The sequence below is a fragment of the Bombina bombina genome, chromosome 3 (assembly GCF_027579735.1).
Source record: "Bombina bombina isolate aBomBom1 chromosome 3, aBomBom1.pri, whole genome shotgun sequence".
In the NCBI taxonomy this organism is placed as follows: domain Eukaryota; kingdom Metazoa; phylum Chordata; class Amphibia; order Anura; family Bombinatoridae; genus Bombina; species Bombina bombina.
Genome location: NC_069501.1, coordinates 952,835,413 through 952,863,393, shown reverse-complemented (window position 1 = coordinate 952,863,393; position 27,981 = coordinate 952,835,413). Strand labels below are relative to the sequence as shown.

The following is a 27,981-nucleotide window of genomic DNA, read 5'->3' as shown; positions in this document are numbered from 1 at the left end:
AGGATCCCTGGACCTGGACAGGTACCTGGGAAGTTTCTTGTTTAGATGAGAAGCCATCAGATCTATTTCTGAAAGCCCCCACATCTAAACAATTTGAAAAAACACATCTGGGTGAAGAGACTACTCTCCCGGATGTAAAGTTTGACGAATGAGATAATCCGCTTCCCAATTGTCTATACCTGGGATATGGACCGCATGAATTAGACAGGAGCTGGATTCTGCCCAAACAAGTATCCGGGATACTTTTTTCCAAGCCTGAGGACTGTGAGTCCCACCCTGATGATTGACATATGCCACAGTTGTGACATTGTCTGAAAACAAATAAACGTCTCTCTCTTCAATAGAGGCCAAAACTGAAGAGCTCTGAGAATCGCACGGAGATCCAAAATATTGATTGGTAATCTCGCCTCTTGAGATTTCCAAACCCCTTGTGCTGTCAGAGATCCCCAGACAGCCCCCCAACCTGAAAGACTCGCATCTGTTGTGATCACAGTCCAGGTTGGACGAACAAAAGAGGCCCCTTGAACTATGCAATGGTGATCTAACCACCAAGTCAGAGATAGTCGAACATTGGGATTTAAGTATATTAATTGTGATATCCTTGTATAATCCCTGCACCATTGGTTCAGCATACAAAGCTGAAGAGGTCTCATGTGAAAACAAGCAAAGGGGATCACGTCCGATGCTGCAGTCATGAGACCTAAAACCTCCATGCACATAGCTACTGAAGGGAATGACTGAGACTGAAGGTTCCGACAGGCTGCAACCAATTTCAGATGTCTCTTGTCTGTTAGAGACAAAGTCATGGATACTGAATCTATCTGGAAACCCCAAAAGGTTACCCTTGTCTGAGGAATCAAAGAACTTTTTGGTAAATTGATCCTCCAACCATGCTTTTGAAGAAACAACACTAGTTGATTCGTGTGAGATTCTGCAGAACGTAAAGACTGAGCAAGTACCAAGATATCGTCCAAATAAGGAAACACCGCAATACCCCGCTCTTTGATTACAGAGATTAGGGCACTGAGAACCTTTGGAGCTGTTGCTAGGCCAAAAGGAAGAGCAACAAATTGGTAATGCTTGTCTAGAAAAGAGAATCTCAGGAACTGATAGTGATCTGGATAAATCGGAATATGAAGATATGCATCCTGCAAGTCTATTATGGACATATAATGCCCTTGCTGAACAAAAGGCAAAATAGTCCTTATAGTCACCATTTTGAATGTTGATACTCTTACATAACGATTCAAGACTTTTAGATCCAGAACTGGTCTGAATTAATTTTCTTTCTTTGGGACAATGAACAGATTTGAATAAAGCCCCAGACCCTGTTCCTGAAAAGGAACCGGCACAATTACCCCAGATAACTCCAGGTCTGAAACACACTTCAGGAAAGCCTGTGATTTCTCTCGGTTCACTGGAATGCGTGAGAGAAAGAAACTTCTCACAGGCGGTCTTGCTCTGAAACCTATTCTGTACCCCTGAGAGACAATGTTCTGAATCCAATGATTTTGGACTGAATTTATCCAAACATCCTTGAAAAATTTTAATCTGCCCCCTACCAGCTGAGCTTTAATGAGGGCCGCACCTTCATGCGGACTTGAGGGCTGGTTTAGATCTCTTAAATGGCTTGGATTTATTCCAGATTGAGGAAGGCTTCCAATTGGAGACAGATTCCTTAGGGGAAGGATTAGGTTTCTGTTCCTTATTTTGTCGAAAGGAACGAAAACGGTTAGAAGCTTTAAATTTACCCTTAGATTTTTTATCCCGGGGCAAAAAAGCTCCCTTCCCCCCAGTGATAGTTGAAATTATAGAATCCAACTGAGAACCAAATAATTTATTATCTTGGAAAGAAAGAGATAGCAATGTCGATTTAGAAGTCATATCAGCATTCCAAGATTTAAGCCATAAAGCTCTTCTAGCTAAAATAGCTAAAGACATATATCTAACATCAATTCTGATGATATCAAAAATGGCATCACAAATAAAATTATTAGCATGTTGAATTAATTTAACAATGCTATACACATTATGATCTGATACTTGTTGCGCTAAAGTTTCCAACCAAAAAGTTGAAGCAGCTGCAACATCAGCCAAGGAAATAGCAGGCCTAAGGAGATGACCTGAACATAAATAAGCTTTCCTTAGATAAGATTCAAGCTTCCTATCTAAAGGATCTTTAAAAGAAGTACTATGTTCCGTAGGAATAGTAGTACGTTTAGCAAGAGTAGAGATGGCCCCATCAACTTTGGGGATCTTTTCCCAAAACTCCAATCTATCAATAGGCAAAGGATACATTTTTTTAAACCTTGAAGAAGGAGTAAAAGAAGTACCCAGTCTATTCCATTCCTTTGAAATCATATCTGAAATAGCATCAGAAACTGGAAAAACCTCTGGAATAACTACATGAGGTTTATAAACCGAATTTAAATGTTTACTAGTTTTAGTATCAAGAGGACTAGTCTCCTCCATATCTAATGCAATCAACACTTCTTTTAATAAAGAACGAATATACTCCATTTTAAAAAATAAGAGGATTTGTCAGTGTCAATATCTGAGGCAGGATCCTCTGAATCAGATAGATCCTCATCAGAGATAGATAAATCAGTAAGTCGGTCATTAGAAAATTCATCAAATCTATGAGAAGTTTTAAAAGACCTTTTATGTTTATTAGAAGGCGGAATGGCAGACAAAGCCTTCTGAATGGAATCAGAAATAAATTCTCTTAAATTTACAGGAATATCCTGAGCATTAGATGTTGAAGGACCAGCAACAGGTAATGAACTACTACTGATGGAAACATTCTCTGCATGTAAAAGTTTATCATGACAACTATTACAAACCACAGCTGGAGGAACAGTTACCACAAGTTTACAACAAATGCACTTAGCTTTGGTAGAACCGATATCACGCAGCAGGATTCCAGTAGTAGATTCTGAGACAGGATCAGATTGAGACATCTTGCAGTATGTAAAAGAAGAAACAACGTATAAAGCACAATTATCAATTTCCTTATATGACAGTTTCAGGAATGGGAAAAAAATGCATATAGAATAGGCCTCTGACATAGAAAAAAAGACCAGAGGCAAAAAGAATGAGGTCTTAAATAATGAAAAAACGTCCAGAACGAAACTCGGGCGTCATAGATGACGCAACCTCGTGAAAGACTCGGCGCCAACTAAGACGCCGGAAATGACGAATTTGCATCAACAAACGTAATTTTCACACCAAAAAAGTCTTGCGCCAAGAATGACGCAATAAATTATAGCATTTTGCGCTCTCGCAAGACTAATACAGCCCACAATTTAGAAAGAGTCAATTTGAAAACCTCAGATAAGAATTTTTTTATTTTTTTTTAATGCATTTCCCTGATATGAAACTGACAGTCTGCAAAAAGGAAATATACTGATAAACCTGAATCATGGCAAATATAAGTACAAAAATATATTTAGAACTTTATATATAAAGTGCCAAATCATAGCTGAGAGTGTCTTAAGTAAATGAGACATACTTACCAAAAGACACCCATCCACATATAGCAGATAGCCAAACCAGTACTGAAACGAGAATCAGTAGAGGTACAGGTATACCCCGCTCATACAGCGGGTTAGGGACCGGAGCCCCGCTGTAAAGTGAAAACCGCCTTAAAGTGAAACAAGGCAGTTTTAGCTTTCTTTTCAGTGTTTAAAATCTTAAAAACATGTTTGAACTAACATATATTAGGGGTGCAATAGTGCTACGTTTAGTTTAACACTAGCACAGCACAGTATTCAATTAGTATTCAATAAATACTGTACCTGTAAAATAGTGACAATTACTGTAGAAAAATTTGCCAGAATACAAGACAGATACAGATTGCACTGTAATGCTGTAAACAGAGTGAACTGTGCATAACAAAATGGTGGCAGTCACTTTTCTCGCAATCTCACAATGATTTACAGCACTGTTTCAAAATGCTTGGAGGTTGAACTTCAGCTCCACAAAGCGCTGTATTAGCGAATCGCTGTAAAGTGAAGCGCTGTAAAGTGAGGTATACCTGTAATGGTATATAAGAGTATATCGTTGATCTGAAAAGGGAGGTAGGAGATGAATCTCTACGACCGATAACAGAGAACCTATGAAATAGATCCCGTAGAAGGAGACCATTGTATTCAATAGGTGATACTCCCTTCACATCCCTCTGACATTCACTGTACTCTGCAGGGAACCGGGCTTCAACATGCTGAGAAGCGCATATCAATGTAGAAATCTAGCACAAACTTACTTCACCACCTCCATATGAGGGAAAGTTTGTAAAACTGAATTGTGGGTGTGGTGAGGGGTGTATTTGTAGGCATTTTGAGGTTTGGGAAACTTTGCCCCTCCTGGTAGGATTGTATATACCATACGTCACTAGCTCATGGACTCTTGCTAATTACATGAAAGAAACTAAAATGACTAATTAGCTACAATTTCCTCATAAATTAAAAGGCACTCCAATCCTGCCTCACTTTAATTTGTTAGGTGCTTTAATAAACATATTTCTCATAACATCTGTATTTCCTACATATGATAACAGTAAGACAGCATTGTTGTGAGACATTTGGCTACAGTGGTAGTAATACAGACAGTAGGGATTAAATGTGCATGTGGTGTCTTTCACTCTTATGTACCATATTTACTAGAATAGCCAACTGCAAAAAAATAAATTAAAAAAATCTAAATTAATACCTTATCCACTAATACTCCAACGATATTAAACTACTGACTAATGAGCACTTATAGTTGCAGTAGCCGTGTGGGACAATCCCATCCACCATGACAGCCCTAGCAAATTCCCACTCCAATGGTATCCTAACATATCCCCTCTCCCCAAAATAATTTTCCTGAAAATGAAAATACAGCTTAAAGGTACAGTAAAGTCATAATTAGACACTCATGATTTAGAAAGAGCATACAATTTCAAACAACTTTCAAATTCAGTTCTATTATTTAATTAGCTTCCTTCTCTTGTTATCCTTTGCTGAAAGGTTTATCTATGAAAGCTCGCGAGCAGCAAAGAACCTAGGTTCTAGCTGCTGATTGGTGGCTGCATATATATAACGATTGTCACTGGCTCACCCATGTGTTCAGTTAGAAAACAGTAGTGTACTGCTGCTCCTTCAACAAATCATACCAAGAGAATGAAGCAAATTTGATAATAGAAGTAAACTGGAAAATTGTTTAAAATTGTTTGTTCTACCTAAATCATAAAAGAAAAAATGTGGGTTTCATGTACATTTAAGGGACCCATTTACCTTAAGGAACTCATAATAAGACTCTCCCCACTCTGAAGAGGCCCAATACACACACTACTCTGACACACCATAAACAGGTTATAATATACACCAGGGATGGCCAACTTACAGCCCCCTCGCACAAGTTTTTGCAGCTTTATGAAAAGGCAGAAATAAAAATGTGTGCTTTGGGTAGCAAAAACTCAACAGAGTCCTCTAAAAAGTAAAAATGATGAGAGTATCCTGCAACTGTACCTAATTCCCCTGTGCCACTTAACATTTTCAGGAAGTTTATTATTATTTGTGCATTTAATAATCATAAATATATATGTGGCCCTTTAGGGGATATAAAACCCAATTTTCTTCTTTAACCCCTTAACAACCGAGGACGTGCTAGGTACAAAAAACAGCCCTTATCAACCGCGGATGTACCTAGCACATCCTCCGCGAATATGGGCGCTGGAAGCGATCGCTTCCAGCCACTCTAAGGGTATTGCAGAGATGCCTCGATATTGAGGCATTGTACAATACCTGCTGGAGGGTAACCAATGCAGAGAGGGCTACTCTCCAGCCGACAGTGAGGAGGAAGGAGGGAGGGGGTAGGAGGGAAAGGGGGATTCTAGACGAGGAGGGGGAGATTCTGGGAATAATAAAAGTGTGGTGGGTAGCTTTAATTAGCAGCCTTCTAAATTACCAGAAAGCAATGCCAAAGCATTTACAACTATTTGTGCCATGATTGCACAACCTGTTTGTAAATAATTTTAGTGAGAAAGCTAAAGTTTGTGAAAAAGTTCACAATTTTTTTTATTTGATCGCATTTGGCGGTGAAATGGTGGCATGAAATATACCAAAATTTGCCTAGATCTATACTTTGGGTTTTCTACTAAAATAAAATATATAGTTTTGATAGGTAAAAAAAAAAAAAGAAAGCTTCATTTCTGTTTAAATGGAGTGATAGCAAAAATGCTAAAAATACTCTTTTTGGAAAGCTTTAGTCTGAAATGCCCAGTCCTTTAGGGGGTTAAGGGGTAAACATTGGGTATTTATAAACTCAGGACTAAATTTAGAAACTATTTAGCATGGGTGTTTTTTGGTGGTTGTAGATGCGTAACAGATTTTGGGGGTCAAAGTAAGAAAAAATGTGTTTTTTTTTCGATATTTTCATCATATTTTATAATTTTTTATAGTAAATTATATGACATGATGAAAATAATGGTAGCTTTAGAAAGTGCATTTAATGGCAAGAAAAAATTGTATATAATATGTGTGGGTACAGTAAATGAGTAAAAGGAAAATTATAGCAAAACACAAACACTGCAGAAATGTAAAAACAGCCCTGGTGCTTAACGGTAAGAAAATTGAAAAACGATCTGATCACTAAGGGGTTAATGATTCAAATAAAGCATATAATTTTAAACAACTTTCCACTTTATTTCAATTATCAAATTTGCTTCTTTCTCTTGTAAAGGAGCAGCAATACACTCTTGGGTGAGCCAGTGACACAGGTGAGCCAGTGACAAAATTAGAAAAAGTGATATTCTGTAACACAATTACAGGATCAGCAAAAATATTATTAAAATGTGTCAAGAACATGCACAAAAAAATAGGTTATGTCTTCCAGTGATCTTCTGAGAAGTGTCCTTAAAGTGATAAATGAAAGCCCGTTTTTTAAAAATACTATTAAAAACAGGGGCACTTTCATTAATCAAAGTTTAGAAAGCAGCCGTTTTGATTAAAAACTTACCTTTGTATTTTTCACAGCCAGAGTAGCTTTCCCCACCAGGAGATCCTCTCTTCACACGTCATCAATGACTAATCCAGCTTCCTCCAATAACGGCTTTCCCCCCAGGCCTGAGGCCATGCCGTGATTGGAGGAAGCAGGATTAGTCATTGATGACGTGTGAAGAGAGGATCTCCGGGTGGGGGAAGCTGCTCTGGCTGTGAAAAAAACAAAGGTAAGTTTTTAATTAAAACGGCTGCTTTCTAAACTTTGATGAATGAAAGTGGCCCTGTTTTTAATAGTATTTTTAAAAAACGGGCTTTCATTCATCAAAGTTTACCTTCACTTTAAGGAATAAAGAAAAGTAACAATAGTGAAGCACGGTAAAAATCCTACTTAGGACAATGAGTGAAATCTTACTCACACAGACGAAAGCTATCACTCAACTCTTAGTTTGAAAGCCCAAGAATAATCCTTGACCAGGTGACAAAGGACCGCAAAGGACTTCAGAATATATATAAAAGCATATATTTATTGTAAAAGCAAAGTCACTCTGGTATAAGGAGACTTCAATGTGGAACAGATTACACTAAATCAGACTGACAACGCTTACAAACAGCGCTAAGCTGACAGCTAACAAGAGTTCCAATAGAGTCCCAACCCGCCTCGGTGACGTGAAGTCCTAGTGTGCAATAGATCTATTGATCACTAGGACTTCGTCACTGGGAGGGTTGGGACTCTATTGGAACAAAACAATTTATATAGTAAAAGTAAATTGGAAAGTTGTTTAAATGGTATGCTCTATATGAATCATGAAAGAAAAAAAGTTGAGGTTATGTCACTTTAAGGCTTCTAAAATATTGACCCACATCACCCATGTGTTAGGAAGTTAGCCACCCCTGGTGTAATCATATACACAATGCATCACACAGACACACCATTATATAGGTTTTGTATACACAATATATCAAATATGCACACCATATAGGATATAGTACTCACAGTGCAACACATTGACACACAATAAGTTATAGTATACACAATGCATCGCACTAACTCTCTATATATAGGATATACTAGTATTAACAATGCTTCCCTTAGGTGGAATGGCACACCGACATACTGTGCATAGCCTATACAGCACACATGCACTGCACCCCATATTGGTATAACAATGCAGGACTTGCACACATGTGAATGGCTTATACTACTGCTGTGTGACAATACTACACGAGTGTGAGAGGCTCGGCCTGACTGGGTACTATCACACCATCCCGTGTCTCACCAGAGTCTTGGCCACATTTCCCCGCTGCGTAATGTTTTTGCTGTGCTTCTCATTAGCCATACGGATTCGTTGCTTGGCCACCATGTTTCGAAAAACCGGCAATCTGAACTTGAGACTACTGCTGGCTGCCACAGTTGTTCACACCCCGGCTGTCAAAAGGCGTCACTACGTCAGCGTCCCTAGAGTCGCGCTAGCCATAGCTTACAGACCTTATCCCTCCGCGCTTTTAATGGGGGGTTTAAGTAGCTGTTGGAAAGTGTTATGGCAGAGAGTTAATAATAACTCTTTGCACCCGGTGTAATAAACCGCTGGATAAAATATACAGGTAGCTCTAAGATGGTGCAGCTGGTTTCCATGGTGATGGTACTCACTGCTAGGCTTATAATAACTAGAAGATACTTGGGCTGTTTTTATTGGCCAGCATCCTTCGTGCTTGATAATTTTAAGGTTGTAACATAAGCACGCTATTTTATTTGTCACCTGTGTTATTTTCTTTACCTGGATACAGAAAATCTTTTCTATGTATTTTTTATTTAAACATTTTTAATTTGTGAAGAATTTTGTTTGCAAGTGGAATAATCCTGATGTAGGTTAAAGGGACACTAAACCCAATTATTATTATTTTTGATTCAGATAGAGCAAGCAATTGTAAGCAACTTTCTAATTTACTTCTATTATCAAATTTTCTTCATTCTCTTGCTATCTTTATTTGAAAAAGAAGGCATCTAAGTTAACGAGCCAGCCAATTTTTGTTTCAAACAATGGACAGCACTTTTTTATTGGTTGTGTCCAATCAGTACGGACAACCCAGGTTATTAAAAAATGAGCCGGCATCTAAACTTACATTCTTGCTTTTCAAATAAAGATACCAAGAGACTTAAGAAAATTTGATAATAGGAGTAAATTAGAAAGTAGCTTAAAATTGCACGCTCTATCTGCATCATGAAAGAAAAAATTTGGGTTCCGTGTCCCTTTAATTAGTGACCAGATGATGTTGGTATGCTATATTATGAAGTTATGTTTGTGCTTGACAAAAAGATAAGCCTTTTTTAAAAATAAGTTGAACATTACAGGACAACTAAAGGGCAAGACTTTGGTGCATTTTTAGAAAATATGGTCTTATAATAATTTGCTAATAGATCATTGTTTCTGCTATAAAGTTTTACATGTTAACGTTTTCAGTTGTAATTGCAGAAGCCTTGTAACTAAAACTAAAATTTGAGAAGGCATGTATAACTTTTCCAATAAAATTGGTGCCTTAAAATACTTTATAATTTGAGTGTGGATATGCAAAGCACAGTTACCCCATTAAATATAGTTTTGCCTTCGGAACTATATATACTAAGCAGGGTAATATGTTCCATAATATAATACATTTGTGTATACCCTAAAATCAGGAGACGCAGAATGCTTATTGCAAATGACTAGTGCCTCCCTTGGACATAAAAAGTTAACTCCATTTAGGGTTTCCAGGTGACCCACTGTATATCAAGGGTTGGGGGCTGATGGTGGGAGATGAATCCACACACCTTTTTTTTATATATATATATTTTATACATATCTAAACATAAACTTGTGTGTGTGTATATATAAATATATATATATACATACATACATACACACATATATATATATATATGTGTGTGTGTGTGTATGTATGTACAGTATGTATATATATATATATATATATATATATATATATATATATACATACACACACACACACACATATTTATATATATATATATATATATATATATATATATATATATATATATATATATACATACATATATATATATAGTATATTACATTCTTGTATGCCAAAAATAAGCAAAGTGAATAGTAAAGAAAACTATTAAAAAGCACTAAATACAAATTGTGTCTAACGTTTTAAGGCTGAACAGGGAATTAACATTTGTATTGTACAATTAACTAAAAAATATAATAAATGTAACACTTACACACTGGTTAAGCCCCTGAACTGCCAGAGAGGGCTGCATATCTCCTTCATACAGACATCTAGCAGATAACATACACACATATGTATATATATAATATGTATGTATATATATATATATATATATATATATATATATATATATATATATATATATATATATATATATATACAGTTGTGCTCATAAGTTTACATACCCTGGCATATTTATGATTTATTGGCCATTTTTCGGAGAATATGAATGATTACACAAAAACCTTTCTTTCACTCATGGTTAGTGTTTGGCTGAAACCATTTATTATCAATCAACTGTGTGTGTGTATAAAAGTTCATTGAGTTTCTGGACTCCTGACAGACCCTTGCATCTTTCATCCAGTGCTGCACTGACGTTTCTGGATTCTGAGTCATGGGGAAAGCAAAATAATTGTCAAAGGATCTGCGGGAAAAGGTAGTAGAACTGTATAAAACAGGAAAGGGATATAAAAAGATATCCAAGGAATTGAGAATGCAAATCAGCAGTGTTCAAACTCTAATCAAGAACTGGAAAATGAGGGGTTCTGTTTGATAACATACTGCATTCATCTTGCCATTAATTCTGACCAAATTTCCTGTGCCTTTGTAGCTCACACATCCCCGAAACATCAAAGATCCACCTCCGTGTTTCACAGTAGGAATAGTGTACCTTTCATCATAGGCCTTGTTGGCTCCTGTCCAAATGTAGCGTTTATGGTTGTGACCAAAAAGCTAAATTTTGGTCTAATCACTCCAAATGACTTTGTATCAGAAGGTTTGAGGCTTGTCTCTGTGCTGTTTGGCGTATTGTAAGCGGTATACTTTGTGGCATTTGTGAAGTAATGGCTTTCTTCTGGCTACTCAACCATGCAGCCCATCTTTCTTCAAGTGTCTCCTTATTTTGCATCTTCAAACAGCCACACCACATGTTTTCAGAGAGTCCTGTATTTCACCTGAAGTTATTTGTGGGTTTGTCTTTGCATCCCAAACAGTTTTCCTAGCAGTTGTGGCTGAAATTTTAGTTTGTCTACCTGACCGTGGTTTGGTTTCAACAGAACCCCTCATTTTCCAGTTCTTGATTAGAGTTTGAACACTGCTAATTTGCATTCTCAATTCCTTGGATATCTTTTTATATCCCATTCCTGTTTTATACAGTTCAACTACCTTTTCCCGCAGATCCTTTGACAATTCTTTTGCTTTCCCCATGACTCAGAATCCAGAAACGTCAGTGCAGCACTGGATGAAAGGTGCAAGGGTCTGTCAGGAGTCCAGAAACTCATTGACCTTTTATACACACACACTAATTACAAGCAAACAGATCACAGGTGAGGATGGTTACCTTTAATAGCCATTCAAACCACTTTGTGTCAACTTGTGTGCATGTTATCAGGCTAAAATCACCAGGGTATGTAAACTTTTGATCAGGGTCATTTGGGTAGTTTCTGTTGTCATTATGATTTAAAAAGAGTAAACACAGTTGATTGATAATAAATGGCTTCAGACAAACACTAACCATGAGTGAAATAAACGTTTTTGTGTTATCATTCATATTCTCTGAAAAATGACCAAGAAATCATAAATTCTGCCAGGGTATGTAAACTTATGAGCACAACTCTATATATATATACATACACACACATATTGTGTTTACTTTCTCCCAGACAGAAGAGATATAACTGCCCTTTTCCCTACCAGTCCTGCTTGTGTGAGATGTAAGTTGTAATATAGTTTGTGGTGTCACTTTTCTTTAGCCTTGTAAAACAAACTGTTTAACCCCTTGTCTGCTAAATAACTGTAGAAAGAGGTGTGTAGCCCTTTTTGGCAGTTCTGGGGCTTAAACAGTGTGTTAGTTTTAAATGTATTATATTTTTTTAGTTAATTGTACAAAAAAAAGTTAATTTCCTGTTCAGCCTTTAAACATTAGATACAATTTGTATTTATTGCTTTTGAATAGATTTCTTTATCATTCACTTTGCTTATTTCTGGCATACAAGAATGTTATATAAGTCCACAAAGGAGGCACTATCCGTATTCAAAGCATAAACGTAATGTTTAATAAGTTAACATTTTCAGGGTCTTCCCGATCCTCAGGCTTACTTAAGTCTGAGGACGGGGGAGACCCTGAAAACGTTAACTTATTAAAGGGACACTGTAGTCAAAAATTGATTTGTCATAGTTCAATAGTATACCTTGAAATAAAGACATTTTCAATGTTCATCACGTTGTAAATAGTTACCGTTTATTATATATTTGTCTGTGAAATATTAACTTTTTCCAAACCCACTTACTTTATCGCCGTTACTGATTTCCAATTCGGGGTGACAACTCCAGTTGGAAGATGGCGACACCTCGACGTGATGCGCATGCGCGAGCAAGCGCAACGTCATTGGATACATCACTGTCTTATGGGGAAGAAGAAATGGGGAAGATGCGCATGCGTTATTTTGATTCTTGTGTCGGTCATGTCGTGCCACAATATGCGCATGCGTGGGTACTAAAATCCAATTGCGCATATGTAGATTGACGCAATTGTATTTTAATTATATGAAAATACTCGCCATCCGATTGCCAAGTATGTTATACCTTAGACGGCCCACATTTGAGGGCTGGATGACGTGATGTCATGGGAATAAAATAAAACATTATTTTGCTAATAAATGGAGCTTTGTTTCGGTACATACAGCTAGATTAGGAGTTCTGGGTTATGAGTAAAAAAGCATCGTTATGCTTCGTAACGCTGCTTTTTCCCTAACGCCGCTATTACAAGTCTTGTAGGTACAGGTGTACCGCACACCTTTTTGGCCGTCACACAACGTCAGTACCGCACTTTTAAAAAAGTCCTTTTTCAATGGGACTTCCATAGCGCCGGTATTACGAGTTTGCTTAGGAGGCCAAAAAGTGAGTGGTACACTCTATAACCACAAGATCCGTACCGCCATCTAAAGTCAGTAGTTATGAGTTTTACGATACAAAGCTGTAGCATAAAACTCATAACTAAAGTGTTAAAAAGTACACTAACACCCATAAACTACCTATTAATCTCTAAACTGAGGCCCTCCCGCATCGCAAATATTAAAATAAAATTATTAACCCCTAATCTGCCGCTCCGGACATCGCCCCCACTATTTAAATGTAAACAATACAAACAATACTTAAATATTATTAACCCCTAATCTGCCGTCCACCCACACCACCGCTGTAGTAAACCTATTAACTACTAAACCGCAAGCCCACCACAACAAAATATACTAAATTAAACTATTAACCCCTAAACCTCTGGCCTACCACATCACTACATAAATATATTAACTTCTAAACCTAACCCTAACGTAACCCTAAGCAGAAGTCTAACCCTAACCCTATCACCCCCTAACAAATATAATTAAAATAAATCTAAATAAACCGTACAATTATTACTTAATAATTCCTATTTAAAACTAAATACATACTTGTAAAAAAAAAAATCTAAGCTAGCTACAATATAACTAATAGTTATATTGACGCTATCTTAGGTTTTATTTTTATTTCACAGGTAAGTTTGTATTTATTTTAACTAGGTAGAGTAGTTAGTTAATAGTTATTAACTATTTACTAACTACCTAGTTAAAATAAATACAAATTTACTTGTAAAATAAAACCTAACCTGCCTTACACTAAAACATACCATTACAGGGGGCGGAGCCTAGCCATAGCTGAAGATGGCTGCTTTCTAGAAAAGCTCTGATGTCCCTGCTGAACTTACGCTAAAATAAGTGCATATATCAAATAATTTTAAGCAGAAAATAGCATTTTTTACTTTCCTAACGTTAACCCTCTAATCGGAGACACTTTTTACAACCCAGAGGCAGCTTAATAGCAGCAGCTACACTTGATAGAAGCTCCGCCATCACTGGACCTGACAGCACCCGGAGGGAGTGATCGCACTCAAATACCTCCGATACACAAAAAAAGTTACCGATTAGGAGGAGGATCACAAACGGTGCATTATAGCACCGGGAGCAGGCTACACTGGCATACCTCCGGAGCCGTCCTGCACTAAGGTGAACTCACGCACTGTAGCGCACATACCGAGGAGACTAACGGCTACATCGACTGAGGCTGTCTGCAAGCTGCGATCAGGAGGAACTCTATACCGGACACTGACCTCCTTCACGGTGAACCCTCACAGCCTGTTCAAACAGCGTAGCAGAGTGGGAGCGGAGCAGGCCCGAACAAGACCGCACCATCAGGTCTAGCCACGTGGCGAACGGAACTGACACTCTCCATCTAACACTTATAAGGTACTGAACTCTGCTATCCCCTTACCAGTACTACATCCCAGGACCCCCTAGTGGGTTCTGCATGAGAGGCTTCTTATGTGAGATCAGTGGAATATCCACGGCTACAACTACATAGGCCGCAAACACTGCATGCAAAGCAAATTCATTAGACTGTTACTATAATTTCAGTGCCTCAGTTTCCTCAAGATAAATCTAACCTCTTATAGTATAATAACGGCTGCATGTGTGTTGCCACCACTACCTTACAGAGACATAATTCCTATTAAACTCTTGTCATTTGGCCTGTTGCACTGTTACACTGCTTTCAGGTCATACATTTTGGGCTGGTGGTGTATATGTAATGACCAGCAAAAGACAGGCTAGACTCCCTAAGAATTCTCAAACCACAGTGATGGACAATTTTTTAATTGCAAATGACTCTACAGCTCCTCTGGAGAAGCCTGAGACACAACAGAAAAGAGTAGCTGCACAGATTCATAATACTGACACAATGCACACCCACCAGAACTGTGTGACCAAAGAAGATATAAAGCTTCTCTCATCCAAAGCAGATATAAAAGAGGCCATGAAAGATTTTAAATCTATGTTTCACGAACTTAAACGAGATATTTCAGCTGTAGACCGCAGGGTAACCCAGGTAGAAGAAAAGCATGAAGTACTCAGCTCTGATCTCCAGCACCAAGCTAGCTTTCTGCAGGCGCAAGAGAGCACAGTACATACACTGCTAGAGAGAATTGAGGACCTCGAGAACCGCAGTAGGAGGAACAACCTCAGACTGCGAGGAGTTCCAGAGTCAATCGAACCCCCTGCTATACAGGAATATATTCAAGATTTTGTCAAGTATCTCAGAAATGAAATTATGGGTCCTGAGATCCAGATTGAAAGGGCACACAGGGCGCTGCGCCCTAAACCTCCAGGACGGGCCCCACCTAGAGACATCATTTTAAAGCTACTATCCTTTAAAGAAAAGGAAGAAGTGCTTCGATTAGCTAGAAACAAGCAACAGATAGAATTTAGAGGTGTTGAACCGCAAGTATACTCAGACCTGAGTCCAGCTACTCTCCAAAAGAGGAGGGACCTCAGGTTTGTCACCTCTGCCTTAAAAGCCAATAGAATCCCATATAGATGGGGTTTTCCTACCAGCCTCATGGTCACTAAAAATAATGTCACACATGTCCTCAAGACACCATCAGATCTCCCGTCCTTCAATCAGGCTCTTGGCCTCAATATAAGACTTCCTGTAAAGGCCCCTGTAGCCCCGGAGGGCCCAGCAGAAGGGGAACCTAGCGGCCTGCAACATCTCCCAGACTGAACATAAGGAACATTTCTTTTCTCCTTTTTTCTTTCACTACTTGGACAATATGACCTACCCTCCCTAGCAGTAGCCCTGAAACTGGGCTTTAACCTCCTGGACACTGAGAATCACCTCATATAAGTTATAACCTATTAGTGTTTAAAATTGTTACAATTCTTAACTGATGGTAATCCCTATGATCAATCCATAGTATAACATTAGTAACAATACCTGATGCATGTATATAATTCACAGTACTAATGATGTTCAGTTGTGTGTGCACATGTTTGATTACTTATATGTTATTACTTTACGGACAAGAACTTGTTTCTGTAACTGTTACCATGATATCCCTATATGTTGCTAGGTTCTGATTGAATTATGACTCATCTGACTAAGCTAGTTTATTACACACAGTATGAGGGGAATACCCTATCTAGGATGAGGCAAATAGAGGGAACACTGTTAAGATAAAAACTCTGAGACATAAGTCTCTGGCCCCGCAGTACCATTCTCCTGAAGCAGATTCCAGAAGCCCTTAATCTAAGCCCCTTACTAAATAAATAGAGCTATAGTTATGCTTGTATTAATAATAACCAAGAACTATGGGATAAAGGGATATAGTATACAGAGGATCCCCAGAGTTATCGCAACCCGTAGAATAATGTTAGTAGCATAATCAGATGTTTGTCTATAATTATAACACTAATGATGTTCAATTGTGTCTATACATATGTGGCTACTTATATGTTATTACCTAGACCAGAACCTGATCCTATAGTTACCATCACAATACCCAGGGGCATTAATAAGATCTTACTGAATCATGGCTCATCTGGCCCAAATGGTTTGTTATTCACAGTCCAATGGAGGTACCCTAGCTAGTACGAGGCAAATAGAGGGAACACTGTTGAGAGAAAAACTCTGAGACATGAGTTTCCGGTCCAGCAGCCCTAATCTTCTGGAGTAAATTCCAGAAGCCCTTATTCTACGCCCCTCCCTAAATAAGTAGAGCAATAGTTATGCTTGATTTAATAATAACCAAGATCTGTGGGATACAGGAAAATATTATACAGCCGATCCCTAGACTTATAGACTAGTATATAAGAAGAGAATGTTTTAGAATAAATAATGCAGTTAAACCCATAGGACAAATTGGGACCGAACAGAGGATATATAACCGTTAGGCCTTCCTCTCCCTAGAAAACTTAGTTTTGATCTTTATAGGGGTCTTCCCTTACCCACTTGAGGCAGAAAACACCCAAGAAGCATATAAGTGGTTGATAACAATCCTGTTTACCACAGGTACATAAAACACCTGAAAGCAATTACTAAATTTATCAAGTATCATAAGGGGCAAGGACCCTCGCATCACATAGACTAACATCCTTATATTAGGTTTCCCCCTGGAATTTGGAAAGAGGTTCATCACAGGAGCCCTCCCAGTAACATATGGAGGGTAGGTCGGGAAAAATGCACCTTTTTCTATGCACTTATTACTGTTGTTTATTTTTTCAATGTTAAATATATGTAGCGTAAGTAGGCGGGGAACACTACCCCTGCTTTTGTTGTTTATTAGTATTATCCGTTCCTTTCTAGACGGATTAGTTTCTGCATAATACCAGTTACAGTTTCTTTCTATAACAAAGACTCTGTTATACAGAGTGCTTCACATTTAAGCTTCCCTCATTGTGACGTGACTCACTCTTCCCTATCCCTTGTAAGTATTTCTTGGTTTTCCTAACTTTAGTCTATTCTCCTCTACCCTTTTTTTTTTTTTTTTTTTTTTTTTCTCTCCCAAAATAATAAGGTAAGCATGACGAACCCACGCCTAGGAATTGTATCCCGTCCCATAGAATTAATTTCGATAAATGCAAAAGGCCTGAATAGCCCAGCTAAGAGATCTATGGTGATGAGAGACTTACATAGACAGGGAGGTAACATCGTTTACCTTCAAGAAACACACTTTGCTATAGGCCATGAACCCCGCTGGTATAGTCGTCAGTACCCTTTGGCCTTCTTCGCCTCAGGTCCCCAGAAAAAAAATGGGGTGGGTGTCCTATTCAGTGCAGACTTACCATTCAAACTTGCAGAAATATATAGAGACCCAGAGGGTAGATATCTGATCCTCACAGGTTCACTATACAATAGACCTATAACATTAGTTAATGTTTATTCCCCTAATCAATCTCAGCAGGTCTTCCTTCAGAAAGTAATTCATAAAATACACGAGATCCAATCCGGTATTCTATTCTTGGGTGGTGATCTAAATGCCTCCTTGGACCCAGCCCTAGATACCTCCGACGGCCTCTCCAGCGTCCCTCATAAAGCGCTTAAACGCATACTAACCACCCTCAGGGACTCAGCACTATATGATGTTTGGCGGTTGCACCACCCTACATCTAAGAATTACACATTTTACTCTCACCCGCATAGAAAATACTCCAGAATCGATTACTGGTTTACAGACACGATCAGACTCACACTCTCCACGAACAGCAATATACTCCCCATTACATGGTCAGACCATGCTCCGGTCACATGCACCGTATTGTGGTCCAATGTACCAGCCACCCCATACATCTGGAAGATGGATGACCTCCTCCTGGAGGATCCAGTATTTAAACTGGAAATAGAAAGGGCACTAATAGAATATTTCCAAATACACAAAGACTCGGATTCCCAGGCCTCAGTGATCTGGGAAGCTCATAAATGTACAATCAGAGGCCTCTTTCTCAAGCGAAAGGCTGGAATAATAAGGGGAAGGAGAGAGAAATATCGCAAGTTGCTCGCTGATGTAGAATCGGCGGAGCAAGCACATAAAAGAATACCAGCAGATATTACACTAGCCGAGAGATTGACTCAAGCGAGATCGGAACTCATGAAGTTCCTTCAAGTAGACTATCAAAAAGCTGCCTTAATCTTAAGGCAACAATTTTACGAACAAGGAGATAAAGCTGGACGTCTACTAGCCAGAGCAATAGCTAGGAAAAAACCCAAACATTATGTATATAGCATGACTCATCCAGATGGGGGTCAGAGAGAAGACGGTAAATCAATTGCTGAGATCTTCGGATCTTACTATGAGAACCTCTATAACATACAGAGAGTAAATGAAGTAAGAGATGAGCCCCCCCCACGAGCACGAGAAACGCAACAGATATTGGAATACCTAGAAAGAGTGGAGGTCCCCAGGCTCTCCGACCAAGATTCCGAGGCACTGGAGTCTCCATTCACACTATTAGAAATTAAACAAGCCATTAAGGATCTAGCAACAGGGAAAAGTCCAGGTCCGGATGGATTTGGAACTAAATACTATAAAACATTCTGTGACATTTTGGCACCAGAAATGTTGACTCTCTTTAACCTGCTATCTGACTCTCCGATCCTGCCTCATACGATGCTCGAAGCACATATCACAGTAATCCCTAAGCCCAACAAACCAGACAATAGACCAGAGAACTATTGTCCGATATCGCTACTAAACTCAGATATCAAGATTCTGGCGAAAGTTATAGCTAACCGCATAAACAAATACTTACCACAACTGATCTCTACTGATCAAGTGGGATTTATTCCGAAACGAGAGGCAAGGGATAATACCCTAAAAGTCCTCCAGATTATAACGCATGCCCACAACACTGGAACCCCTCTGGCCCTGGTCTCCACAGACGCAGAAAAAGCGTTTGACCGGGTCAGTTGGGAGTTTATGCGACACACTCTGGAGAAATTTGGGCTGGGCTCTAAATTTATAAATCAGATCATGTCCCTATACTCGGCGCCGAACGCTAGAGTTAGGGTGAATGGAGTACTCTCTGACGCCTTTACGATTCGTAACGGGACCAGGCAGGGATGTCCCCTGTCTCCGCTCTTGTTCGCATTGACAATTGAAGTCTTGGCGAGCAGGATCCGGACAAACCCAGAAATACATGGTGTCCTTGTAGGAAGTGATGAACATAAGCTTGCCATGTACGCAGACGACGTCTTACTTATGATATCGGATGTGAAGGGGTCCCTGACGGTGGCCCTAGAGGAGTTCAAACTCTTTGGCACAGTATCGAACTTTCTCCTAAACCCTTCCAAGTCAGAGATTATGAATATCTCGATCCCCCACATCGACTTTCAAATTTTGGAAGGTATATGCCCAATAAAAATAGCACATGGCAAACTAAAATATCTGGGTATTCACTTAACCCCATGCATAAAAGAGACTGTAGACATGAACTACAAGGGCATAAGAGACGAGATCCTTAAAGATCTATCGTCTTGGAGAAATAAAACCATCTCTTGGATGGGCCGCATCGGAGTGGTTAAAATGAATGTGTTGCCACGTGTGCTATATGTCATGCAGACCATCCCACTATCGGCGGCCTCGCACATCATTCATCAAATACAGTCTGCTCTTGAGTCCTATATTTGGAGAGATCTAAAGCCTAGAATCAAAAGGAAAACTACCTTCCTCCCTCGGAATAGAGGCGGACTAGGTATTCCAGACCTGAGAACGTATCATACAGCAATATCTCTTCAACGATTGGTGGAATGGTGTCATAACTCGGCCCAAAAGGCCTGGGTTCAGGTCGATGGCGTGCTGCTGAAGAGGGGCAACGTGGGAGCTCTCGCGTGGACCCCCTCTAAAGACAGACCTCTAGAGGTCAAACTCTACCCAATGATCGAGGAAGTGTTCTCGACTTGGGATAAACTGATTAAAACAGCCACCTACGTATCGACGCAATCCTCACCAATCACATCAATCAGAGAAAATCCTGATATGGAATTTCTATCAAGGCTCAATTTCCCGAACAAGACCTACAGCCTTGGTGACTCAGCAATGTATAATATACTCTGTCAAGGTAAATTGAAATCACAAGCGGCATTAGCTGAGTGGAACAGGGGGGCTTTTGCCTCATGGTTCACAGTGACACAGACACGGCACTACCTTGACACTCATAAAGCCAAACCGGACTTGACTAGACGCAGAATACATTTTGAAACCTTGTGCACAATGTCCGCGCCTCCATCTCATTTGATATCTCAGATTTATAGAATGTTACAGCTAGGCGGGGATGACTGTCTTCCGGGTTACACACAGACATGGCAAAATGAGCTGGGCCTAGAAATTGGACCCAAAGAGTGGAACAAGATATTTGACAAGACAAGGAGAGCCTCAATCTCGGCTAGAATTCAGGAAACACAATATAAATTACTGAGCAGGTGGTACTTGACCCCCCAAAGGTTAAAACACATATACCCTCACTCAAATGGGGGATGCTGGAGAGGGTGCGGAGAAAATGGCACCCTATTGCATATTTGGTGGACCTGTCCCCTACTAACACCTTACTGGAATGATATAATGGCTGAAATGAGTAGGGTGCTCGAGGTGATCATCCCTCCTAATCCAAGTTACTTATTATACCATCAATTACCTAAGATCACAAGGGAAGACAAATCCAGGCTCTTCCTGGTGATGCTCAATGGAGCAAAAAGCCTGATTCCCGTTTACTGGAAAAAACAGACCACCCCGAGTGTTCAGGAGTGGAAAACTAAAGTAGCAGACCTGCTGAGACTTGAAAGATATCATTACCTTAAAATTGGAAAACTTGACATACACGAGATGATGCTGCTGACCTGGGAGGGACGAGGACTGTGAGTTAATAACGTGAGAGAGGTTCATTTCCTCCCAACCCCCCCCCCCCCTTTTTTTTTTTTTTTTTTTTTTTTCACCCCCCCTCCTTCTCACCCTCCTCTCTTTTTGCCCTGTAGCCCTATCCTACTACTTCTTCCTTCCTAAAGCATTATCTTTAAATCGAGTGCAGTATTATAAGCAGCTGTGTAAGGAGTGTAAGCTGCTAAAAGCTATAAATACCGTATGATCTGTACCCGAGGATTTATATTTTTATTTTCTTCTCATGTTTTTGCTGTTATTTTAACAGGTATCACTAAACAGTTACAGTTGGATATTTGAGTAATGTAGTCGGTACACATTTCTGCAGTACCTGACTAGGTTTTTTTTTTTTCTTATACTGTTTGAATTGATCTAATTCCTATCTGCGAAATTATACAAGCAAACCTTAATAGTACAGATGTTTGCAAATTATGTACAACTGACATTGTATTGTACTCATATTAATGCTCTGTATCTTTCTTATTTCGCCAATAAAGCTCTTTTTTGAAAACTAAAAAAAAAAAAAAAAAAAAACTACCATTACAATCAAATAAAATTAAATAAATTAATCAAATACAATTATCTAAATTACAAAACCCCCCACTAAATTACACAAAATAAAAAACGAAATTATCAAAAAAACAAAAACAAATTACTGCTAATCTAATAGCCCTATCAAAATAACCCCCCCCCACACACACAAAATAATAAAACCCCTAGCCTACACTAAACTGCCAATAACCCTTAAAAGGGCCTTTTGCGGGGCATTGCCCCAAAGATAACAGCTCTTTTACCTGGCAATAAAAATTACAAACACCCCCCCAACAGTAAAACCCACCACCCACCCAACCAAACCCCCCAAATAAAACTCTATCTAAATAAACCTAAGCTAACCATTGCCCTAAAAAGGGCATTTGGATGGGTAGTGCCCTTAAAAGGGCATTTAGCTCTTTTACGGTGCTCAAACCCTAAGCTAAAAATAAAACCCACCCAATAAACTTCATTCAAGCGGGTAGAAGGTGAGAACTTAGGCTCTAGTGATCATCAGTCTGTATGGTTTAATATTCAGGCAAAGGTACTAAGCAACCATAGTAAAACAAAAGTCTTAGACTTTAGATCAACTGATTTTTCTTACATGGGCAGATACCTAGATGAATCCCTAAAAGGGATGGCACAGATTACAGGAGTACAAGAACAGTGGGAATATTTTAAAAATGCTATTCTAGATGCAACTAAACACTGTATTAGGCTTGTTTGTAAAAGTAAAATAAAAAGAAAACCAATCTGGTTTTCAAGAGAAGTAGCACATGCAGTTAAGACAAAAAAGACAGTCTATAAAAAATTCAAACTCACTGTCTCAGAAGAGGATAAAGAAAAATGGAGAACCCATCAATAGATGACAAAGCAGTTAATCAGAAAGGCTAAAGCTGATGCAGAAGAGAAAATAGCACAATCTGTAAAAAACGGTGGCAAAACCTTCTTTAGATATATCAGTGAAAAGAGAAAAACTAACAGAGGGATAGTTAGACTCAAGAATGAGGATAGAGTAGTGGAAGAAGATAAACAAATAGCAAACTGTTTAAATGATTACTTTTGTTCAGTCTTTACAACAGATGGTAAAGATAGTGAGATTCTATTAAGGGATGTTACTGTAAATAATAATGTGAGTAGTACTTTTCTTTTTACAGAGGAAGAGGTTTCAAGGGCTTTATCAAAAATAAAAGTTAATAAGTCCAAGGGTTCTAAGAGAACTTCGATCCGTAATAGCTACTCCATTAGCTGATTTATTTAATCAGTCACATCTAACAGGAGTTGTTCCAAAAGACTGGAAAATTGCAAATGTAGTCCCTCTTCATAAAAAGGGTACTAGGGAAGATTCTGCTAACTATAGGCCAGTCAGTTTGACCTCAATTGCAGGGAAATTAATGGAAACTCTTTTAAAGGAAAGACTTGTATCTTTCATTCAGACAAACAACTTAGAAGACAAAGGACAGCATGGTTTCACTGCTGGAAGATCATGCCTGACTAATCTAATTGATTTCTTTGACCATGTAACTAAAATAATAGACCAGGGAGGAGCCGTAGATGTTGCATATCTAGACTTTAGCAAAGCATTTGACACCGTCCCACTCAACAAATTTATTCAGAAAATGTATTGCCTTGGAATAGATGCTAAGATTGTTAAGTGGGTAGAATGCTGGCTTAAAGATAGACGACAGAGGGTTTCAATTAATGGAGTACATTCAAATGCGGCATCAGTTACTAGTGGTGTTCCCCAAGGGTCAGTTCTTGGGCCTGTTTTGTTTAACATGTTCATAAGTGATATTGGAAGTGGGCTTAAGGGGAAGGTTTGCTTGTTTGCTGATGATACAAAAATTTGTAACAGGGTAGATGTTCCAGGAGGAGTTGATGAAATTAACTGTGATATTAATAAACTAGAGGACTGGTCAAATAAATGGGATCTGAAAGTTAATATTACCAAGAGCAAAATTATGCATATAGGATCCAAAAACCCAAAGGCCAATTATAGTCTCAATGGTACATTACTGACTGTAATTAAAGAAGAAAGGGATTTGGGAATTATTATTTCAGATTATTTAAAATTTGGTACACAATGCTGCAGTGCAGCCAGCAAGGACAGTCAAATGCTTGGTTGCATTGGAAGAGGTTTTAGTAGCAGAAATAGCAAGGTTCTTATGCCACTTTACAGATCATTAGTTAGACCAAATATGGAATACTGTGTACAGTTCTGGAGACCATATCTTCAGAAAGATATAAATAAACTAGAAGCTGTCCAAAGGAGGGCCACTAAAATGGTACATGGTCTAAAATATAAAACGTACAAAGAAAGACTCTATGATCTAAATATGTATAGTTTAGAGGATAGAAGGGAAAGGGGTGACATGATAGAAACCTTCAATTATATGAAGGGACTTAATAAAATAGAAGCTGAAATCATTTTTCACAAAAAAATAATTGCCAAAACAAGGGGTCACAATCTAAAGTTAGAGGGTAGTAGATTCAGGAGAAATTTGAGGAAGCATTTTTTTACAGAAAGGGTGGTGGATTCATGGAATAAACTTCCATTTGAGGTGGTAAACACAAAGACTGTAAAGGAATTTAAAAATGCCTGGGACATGCATAAGGCTATCCTAAGGAAAAAGTAACATTTAATATGGGTAGACTTGATGGGCCTTTTTCGTTCTTAACTACCGTCAAATTCTATGTTTCTATGTTTCATCGAAGTGGCCAGAAGTCTTCATCCAAGCGGGCAGAAGTCTTCATCCAGACGGCATCTTATATCTTAATCCATCCGGGTCGGAGCGGGTCCATCTTCAAGACATCTGGCGCGGAGCATCCTCTTTTTCCGATCGTCGCTGGAAAAGGAAGTTCACTTTAAGTGACGTCATCCAAGATGGCGTCCCTTACATTCCGATTGGCTGATAGAATTCTATCAGCCAATAGGAATTAAAGGGGGAAAAATCCTATTGGCTGATCCAATCAGCCAATAGGATTGAGCTTTAATCCTATTGGCTGATCCAATGTCAGATACTGGACAACTGGTAACTCTAACTCCATTATATTCTTTGAGAGATATCTTGCTACTTGCAGGGACAGTCTCCTTTTTTTTTAGATAATACCATAAGCTGCCCCAGTAAGTGTCTATGTGGCTTTTCAAGTAATCAGGACATCAGAAACACGGGTTCAAATAGTTGCATTTAGAATTCATCCTCATGTTGAACTACACAGTTATGAAAATGATTCAGTAGAAATAAATAATGCCTTTGCCAGTGGTGGATGTTTGGAAATGCTGGGGGTACTACAGCATGTCAAAAAATTATTGTACTAACGCACTCCAAATATTACTGTAACAGCTCATATTTTCTGTAAAATATATATCCTGTTCTCTGACTTTCTTAATGACTACTGGTGTTTAAAAGTTTTCCCTTATCAATAAGATTATACAATTAGACATACCGACTTTTTGGAGATTCAGAACTCAAAAATGATGTTAGGCAGGTACAAAAGAAAGAAAACAAGGTAGTAGATTATGTTCATACATAAGTAAAATTAAAAAGGACTGACACTTACTGGCTATATATCTACACTCTGTAGATGAGATTAATTGCTATATATTTGTTTTTGGTAGTTAGCTGTTGCTCGTAATACACATGTTTACAGGGTATCCAGCAATTTATTATGTGGGATTACTGGCTTGGTCTCTATGTGAAATTACCTGGGTAATATATTGGAAAGTTGACTTTTTACCTTAGGCTACACATGATAATTACACAGACAAAACTCATGAATGGGTGCACATTGGAACAAACTGAGTGCATTTCACATACCCTAAGATTTACTCAGAGAAGCCTCTTTGCTGTCAAAATGCATGTGTTCATGTATCTAAATTGAATCTCATCACATGCCTGGCAAGTCCCCCCATTTATCCAAGTACCTCTGTAGAGAAGTAACATCCTATTCAGGCTGTTTTACCTTACATAATTTTGTATCATCTGCAAACACTGCCACTTGACATTTAATGTCCTTTTTAGATAGTACAGATTAAAGAGAAATGCACCAAGGACAGTACCCTAAGGCTCTACACTTACCACTGTTAGCCAGCTTGAGAATTTTCCATTAACAACAACTCTCTGCACTGCAGGGGTAGCAATACAGGCTTAGGTAGCAGTATTGTAAGATCATCTGTTCACATCTCTTAAGTAAAGAACATTTATAAGTGAGGCACATTGAATTATACAAGACTGATACTAAATACTCACCACACTGCTGTTTACTAACTAACAAACTGCCTATTGACATCTGCTAAGGAATGCTGAGTTAACCAACTCTCTTCTGCTTTCAGGTATGTGAATTGATCCCTGCATTCAAATCCTGCCATTTTCCCTGCTTTTTGTGTCATATGTACTACAAGTCTCTCTTTGGTATGTGAATTGATCCCTGCATTCAAATCCTGCCAATTTCCCTGTTTTTTGTGTCATATGTACTACAAGTTTCTCTTTGGTATGTGAATTGATCCCTGCATTCAAATCCTTCAAATTTCCCTGTTTTTTGTGTCATATGTACTACAAGTCTCTCTTTGGTATGTGAATTGATCCCTGCATTCAAATCCTGCCAATTTCCCTGTTTCTTGTATCATATGTACTACAAGTCTGTCTTTGGTATGTGAATTGATCCCTGCATTCAAATCCTGCCAATTTCCCTGTTTTTTGTGTCATATGTACTACAAGTCTCTCTTTGGTATGTGAATTGATCCCTGCATTCAAATCCTGCCAATTTCCCTTTTTTGTGTCATATGTACTACAAGTCTCTCTTTGGTATGTGAATTGATCCCTGCATTCAAATCCTGCCAATGTCCCTGTTTCTCTTGTAAGGTGTATCCAGTCCACGGATCATCCATTACTTGTGGGATATTCTCATTCCCAACAGGAAGTTGCAAGAGGACACCCACAGCAGAGCTGTTATATAGCTCCTCCCCTAACTGCCATATCCAGTCATTCTCTTGCAACTCTCAACACGCATGGAGGTAGTAAGAGAGAGTGGTGAAATATAGTTAGTTTTTTATCTTCAATCAAAAGTTTCTTATTTTAAATGGTACCGGAGTTGTACTATTTTATCCCAGGCAGTAAATAGAAGAAGAATCTGCCTGAGTTTTCTATGATCTTAGCAGGTTGTAACTACGATCCATTGCTGTTCTCACATATGTCTGAGGAGAGAGGTAACTTCAGCGGGAGAATAGCGTGTAGGTTACTCTGCTATGAGGTATGTGCAGTTACAATTTTTTCTAGAAATGGAAAATGCTAGAAAATGCTGCTGATAACGGATTAATGTAAGTTAAGCCTGAATACAGTGATTTAATAGCGACTGGTATCATGCTTACTCTCAGGGGTAATACCCTTATAAAATTGCAATTTAAAACGTTTGCTGGCATGTTTAATCGTTTTTATATATGCTTTGGTGATAAAACTTTATTGGGGCCTAGTTTTTTCCACATGGCTGGCTTAAATTTTGCCTAGAAACAGTTTCCTGAGGCTTTCCACTGTTGTAGTATAAAAGTTACAGTTGTTGCAGTTAAAATTACAAACTGTGACATCCAGCTTCCCTCAGGAGTCCCCTGTATGCTATAGGACATCTCTAAAGGGCTCAAAGGCTTTCCAAAGTCGTTTATTGGGGAAGGTAGGGCCACAGCAGGCTGTGGCAGTTTGTTGTGTCTGTTAAAAAACATCTATATCGGTTTTTTTTTATCCGTTTTTTGAATTAAGGGGTTAATCATCCATTTGCAAGTGGGTGCAATGCTCTGTTAACTTATTACATACACTGTAAAAATTTCGTTTGATTTACTGCCTTTTTTCACTGTTTTTCAAATTTTGACAAAATTTGTTTCTCTTAAAGGCACAGTACCGTTTTTTATATTTGCTTGTTAACTTGATTTAAAGTGTTTTCCAAGCTTGCTAGTCTCATTGCTAGTCTGTACAAACATGTCTGACATAGAGG

General features: G+C 38.6%; 1 protein-coding gene across 1 annotated transcript in view; it reads right to left on the bottom strand.

The window, feature by feature from the left end:
- The window catches only part of SERP2 (stress associated endoplasmic reticulum protein family member 2), a 131,643-nt gene extending 123,275 nt beyond the window's left edge, over positions 1 to 8,368 (bottom strand). The window contains exon 1 of the mRNA XM_053704942.1: positions 8,261 to 8,368. Within this exon, the coding sequence (XP_053560917.1) occupies positions 8,261 to 8,344 (84 nt within the window). The 5' untranslated portion in view covers positions 8,345 to 8,368. The remainder of the gene's footprint in view (positions 1 to 8,260) is intronic.
- Positions 8,369 to 27,981: the final 19,613 nt, after the last annotated feature.